Genomic DNA, 6000 nt, shown 5'->3' on the forward strand with positions numbered 1-6000 from the left:
ACTATTCTGACTTATCTTTCAAGTTTGGGATATGTCATTCTCTTAGGTTCATTTTGAAAGGCCACCCTTCCTGTTAGAGCAGGGTTTTGGCTGATTACTGTAAGGTGGAGAAGCAGTTTGCTAAATATGTATCCTTAACCACAGAATGCTCTTAAACATGGCATTTAGAGATGATGAATGTCCCTTCCCACAATGACACAGACTAACACAGGTTGTTTTTCTGATAGTTGGTTAAAACTACATTTCCCTCACATTTTACAGAAATCAAAGAGCTGGAAAACAACATTAGGAAAGCATTATCTTTTGACAATCGGGGAGAGGAACACAGAGCGACAGCAACCACGTCAACAGACAACCAGCTTARCAAATCTGGGGAGAACGGTGAAAATGGGGAGGTTAAGCAGGCCCAGAGCAAGCGAATAGGTCTGGAAGAGTTCAACTTCATCAAAGTATTGGGAAAAGGCAGCTTTGGCAAGGTGGGTAGCTTTTCTTTTCCTTCTTTTTTTTTTTCTTTTTTATTGTAAGCTAATGTTCAGGGGTGGTTTTGATTGTACTGATTTGGAAGTGCTTGTTTTGACATTCAGATTGTACCCTAAGTGTTTTCTTGTACCCAACAGATCAGAAGTGCCAGTCTCCTGATGAGCTGGCATTGTCTGTGCTTTGGGTCACTTTGTTAACTTGGGTCAAGCCTTTTGAAACAAAATGTCAGTGTTTCATTATTTCAGGATATTGGTGATAAAGACTCACATAAAGTTACATACATACTGTTCAACAAAATTGCTTGTGGTCAAGCAGGAAAAATCCAGTCAGGAGTAATGCTGTGGGGTTACGTCACTTTCTTCATGATTCCCAGTCCAAGTTCAGTTATTTCACAGAACATTGTGTATATTTGTTTTTTCTCAGTGGGTGTGTTCAGTACTGGAGGAAGCAGAACTGAAGCATTTCCATTCAGATATGATGGGGCTTAGACAGCTGCCCAAAATACCTCATAAGAGCAGAGGTAGTTGGTGGCTTTTCTTGTAACTCACCAGATACCTTTCCACAGTAGGGAACTGGTGAGGGTAGAAGGGGCTCTGTTTACAGTTCTTACAGATTTTCTTTCTATGCTGCTGTGCACCGTGGAATCAAAGAGATRGACTGAAATATGAATTTGTTTGAGAAGTACACTCTTCCTTCCTTGATATACGGGAACTTCGCATGCAGGGGAACCAGGCTGAAGCAGTTCTTTTGTGTCCCTGTTTTCTAATGCTTTCTCTGAAGATTATTCTGCCTCCAAGCCGGAACTGACCTTAAACAGAATATAGGGCCTGAACCTTAAACAATAGAAGTGGTTAAAATCAACAACTTGAAAGCAGCAGAAATGGTAACTTTGGATTGTATACAAAGTCCATCACACAAATCTCACTACCAGAATTGGGAGATAAAAGTGGGAAATAAATTTCTGTTTTACATTAGCTTCCTTCCTTGTTTAGTTTTTGAGACCTCAGTAATAGGCACTCATTATGATACTTAACTAACAAACAGAATAGATACATTCTGTTTCAAATTTAAAGAACACCAGAGGTATATTCTTTTCAAATTATAGTACTTTACTTTTTATTTTATATGCTGCAGCTTCATTAAGGTAACTGTCTTTCTATTTCCAGTGCAGTCAAACTCATATGAAATCCTGTATTTTATGGCATCTGTTGTTCATATGTAAACAGAATTTTTCTKTGGTTTAGGTAATGTTAGCTGAGCTAAAAGGAAAAGATGAAGTATATGCAGTGAAAGTCTTGAAGAAAGATGTCATACTTCAAGATGATGATGTAGACTGTACAATGACAGAAAAGAGAATTCTAGCATTAGCACGGAAACATCCATATTTAACACAACTTTACTGCTGCTTCCAGACAAAGGTAAGCTATATGAATCTTTCTGCCCAAGGAATAACATTCACTGTTTCCAGGCTTAAAGAAAACTACATAAAAAGTACAGCAATATTTTGAAASTATTTCTGGTAAGTTTTTGGCATTTCAATAGTATTGTATGGGAGTGCTGGCTGTTGTTAAAAAGCATAACTACTGTTACCTCGTAAGTACCAGGAGATGGCAGTAAATGAGTTAAAAAGTGAAAAAAAAGCACGCATTGTATAAAATACCCAAAAACCTACTGAGGTGGATTGGCACCTACTGAGGTGGATTGGCACCTACTGAGATGCCATTTTTTCCGGTTTTTTTGGTACATTATTAGGGTGTATCATCTGTTGAATTAAGTACAAATGTTTTTAAGATCCAGTGTTGTAATACTTGTGTGTAGAATTGCAGAAAAGCTGTGACTAAAAGATCTTCTGACAAAGTTGTCAGGAAAGATAAATAACACTGTGGGAAAGCGTAAGAAAATGGCTAGTAGGATGAAGATTATAATGGTTTGAATATGGAAATAGCAAACAATTAATATGTTTATCCGGTTCTTAAAACGTGAAAATGTGYTAGCATTTTATATGCTTTGAAGTTGACACAAAGCAGTGTGTCAGGAAGGCGTATATGTTTGTGGAGGGTGTTTCACATTGARACTTTTATTATATATGTGAACATACTCTTAAAATGTTTTAATGTATTATCTTAAAATTTATTATTAGATTTAAGCATGTTATTTGAGATGAAAGAAAATGCTTAAAAGATTGTACTGAGGTGAGGTATAAACACTGTGAATAGAAAAGGACCTTTAGTACTAAGTGCACTCCCTGGAGTGTAAATAAATGTATCAACAGCCTGATGCAAATCATGTGGCAGAACATCAGTAAAGATCAGTTTTAYATTAAATGAATTATGACAGAAGGTTCTCCTGCTGCTCCTCTGATTTCATGGAGATTCCTTTCCTTTTGTATTTTTGATCTGCTCTTCCCTCTTTTGTACCATGCTTTCTGCCTCCCTCCCTGCACTCCAAAGCCATTCATCAAAGATACGCAGTTCTTCTCACCCACTTCTCTCTTCCCAGATCTCTTAACAGAGAAAAACTGTAGTTGGTGGCTTTTCTTGAGCTGAGAGGAACTGATACTTGAATGGTTTATACTTAAGTCATAGACCAGTGTCTCTTATCAAAGAATCAAAACTACACCTAGTGATACCTAATAAAATTAAAAATCCTTAGTTGAAAAACTGAAGGGTTTTCTTGAGCATGACCTATGAACAATTCACAAATAATTCTTTTAAAGGAACAAAAATACCAAACACCTAAACATATGAAAAAGCAAAAGCAATGCATCTGCTAAAACCATACATTATTTATAAATGTCAACAAATAAAAATGTACTGAGTAAATTAGTCACTGAATTATTTTCTCAGGTTAAGTAGAAAAACAGGTGGAAAGACTTGCTTGAACAAAYGTATTCTGTGGTTAAAATAGCTTTATTGAGACAAAGGCTGTAGTACAAGAGGTTTGAAGTGTATTTCACATTGGTGTATAGTTCCTTAGGTTGTGATTATGTGCTGAGCCGTGATGGCTGTACTTTGCAGAACTGGTCCCTGAAGTGACCATGCTGGAATTAATTTTACATTTCAAGTGGAGCATATTTGTCGTATACACCCCGACTTAATGGGAAGATTGACTCAGTATTCATTGTCAAAGCAGTCAGAGGTTGTCTTTATGCAATGAGATTCCTTGCTTTGTTCCTCTTCCACAAAAATGCAAATGTAGAAGTTTATATGCTACATGTTTTTCTTCAGTTATCAGCTGAAGAGAGTGCAGAAAAGTTGCCTAATACTCTTTTTACAGTAAGTACATTTCAGTGTTATTTATTTTTTACATGGAGCAGACTTCTCATTGGTGTCACTTACTTGTCATGATAATAATAGTATCATCATTTAGTAAGAGATGATATTTTAAATTCATTTGGAATTGAAAAATTGTGTCAATAATGGTTAACAACAGCATACTTTATATACTAGTTTGGTTTTAGCCCTGTGTATTTAAACTTCTTTTAACAATTCCATCAGCTTCCTTATTTTAAAGAAACACTCTTGGTACTGATCTTTCWTATGTTCTTGCTTAATACAAAAGCAAATTTTAATCAAACCAATTTTCTATAAGGCCAGCAAAAAATTATTCCCCCCCAGTCAACATTTTTGATAATTTTTAAAAATTATATTCAAATATTATACTCCACTAATAGTTTTGAAATCATCTTCAGTGATCTGGAAGTTAAGAGAGTTCCAAAACTTGGGATAAACTGTGCAAAGCTGATACCAAACGATGTTTGGTCTGCAATAGTTTGAGGTATGAGCTCTGCAACCCAGTCCTACACATCAGAAAGAATGTAAAATCTACAGGCAGGGCCTCAGCTGATCTTTTTTTTTTATGTAGAAGGAGCTTAACTCCTTTAATGCAGCATATCTTATGAAACTGTGCCCCATTGGATACTGTTTTTTAACACTCCTATACCATGGCAGCATTTCCCTTCTTGTTTTGCCTTCTTGTTTGTCATTGCATCTGTCAGCATAATCAGAGGTTGGAGTTATGTTTTGCCYGTGGTCTGTCAGTCTGAATATGAACTACAAATCCTGCATTCTGTATTTGGCACTCCCATGGTAAAACATACCCAAGGCCTAGCATATAGGKCTTTGTATTTGTATTTTTGTAATAACTGACCTTTGCTTATCATCATCTTTGATTTATTCAGGACTTCATTGCATCCTTTATGGAGAAAACACAGGGCATTTTCAGGACTTCTACCATTTTCCCTCTGTTTTCATGCTTTCTCATATGTTCTCTTTCTCTTYTATGTGTTGGTCCCTTGATTTTTCAGTAAGGGGTATCTTACCTGACAATAATCTGATGCTGCCCAGTTCTCCKCTTCAGTGTCCTCTTCCCTCCAACCTCATTCCCTGCTACAGGGATCAACTATGGAACAGTATCAACATTAGAATTTATTGGTAATACTTCAGTCAAGTGGCTGACAAAGAGTATTTAAATGTTTCTAGACATGTTTTCTCTGAAGATACTCTTGTCTTCATTCAYAGCTGAATGTTTCTGAACTGTGAGAATTAAAGTGCTTTTTATGGAAAGCTCTAGAAAATATAACTAGCTTCACTTAATTCCTCCTACACCCCTGCCAACGTTCCTYATAAGTACTTGAAATTTTTCTAGACCTCTACCCTATAAGATACGCATACACATGAATGTGCATACCCTATAATTTCTAATGAACTATCCTAAGACCTACTTAAGAAATTAGTGGAGTTTAAATTATTTAAGGCAGTGAAAGCTTTATTATGATAATTTGTTATAAAATTAGAAGACTAGAGTGCTGATGTTTTAACAGCTGCCATTTGATTTTTTTATCCAACTTCATGAAATCAGATAAATTTGAAAATACTGCTCTCCTTCTCTTTTCACAGCACTRTGTTCAACTAATATAGTAGAGAGTATTTTTGTGCAGAAAAATATTTCTGTTCAATGATGGAGTTACAGAACTTGTAAAGGATCCTTAGTCAACATTATAGCTATTTCTGTTAGAGGAAACAAGTAGTTAAATAAAGGGTAGAGAAAGTCAGTTACTACAGGYAAATAGACTTATGCCACCCATAAAAACATTGCTCTTCCTTAGAATGTTAAAATCAGTGTCTCTATCCATAGCATTGCTCCTGGGCTGGCCTGCAAGGGCATTCATTTCTTTCCTGTGTTCTGGTGTTGAAAGGTAGAGATCAGCCATGTGACATGGCAGAACTGAAGGACATCAAGGAAGAGGCTGTAGTGACCCTATAGAGGCTGAGATGACCCTACAGAGGCTCTAGTGACTGTATAGAGGCTGTAGTGACCCTACAGACACTGTAGTAACCCTGTTATGACTACATTGATCTCTTAACTGTTAYATGCTCCCCAGTGGCTTACTGCTGGTTTTATCCTAGATTGTATCCCAGATAGAGAGCTATGCTTTAGGTTTTACTCCTTTCTGCTGTTTGCACTGCAAAACACACTCTGAGTRATGCTGGAAGTCTAGTGTTTATAAAGCTGAAATTC

At 36.4% G+C, this 6000-nt stretch overlaps 1 protein-coding gene across 1 annotated transcript in view; it reads left to right on the forward strand.

The window, feature by feature from the left end:
• Positions 1–6000, forward strand: part of PRKCE (protein kinase C epsilon) — a 280126-nt gene that overhangs the window by 182880 nt on the left and 91246 nt on the right. Inside the window, exons 9-10 of the mRNA XM_057374126.1 lie at positions 262–476; positions 1725–1898. Of these exons, the coding sequence (XP_057230109.1) occupies positions 262–476; positions 1725–1898 (389 nt within the window). The remainder of the gene's footprint in view (positions 1–261; positions 477–1724; positions 1899–6000) is intronic.

Source organism: Malurus melanocephalus, unplaced genomic scaffold (assembly GCF_030028575.1).
Source record: "Malurus melanocephalus ecotype Western Australia unplaced genomic scaffold, MMel_1.1 scaffold_217, whole genome shotgun sequence".
Lineage (NCBI taxonomy): Eukaryota > Metazoa > Chordata > Aves > Passeriformes > Maluridae > Malurus > Malurus melanocephalus.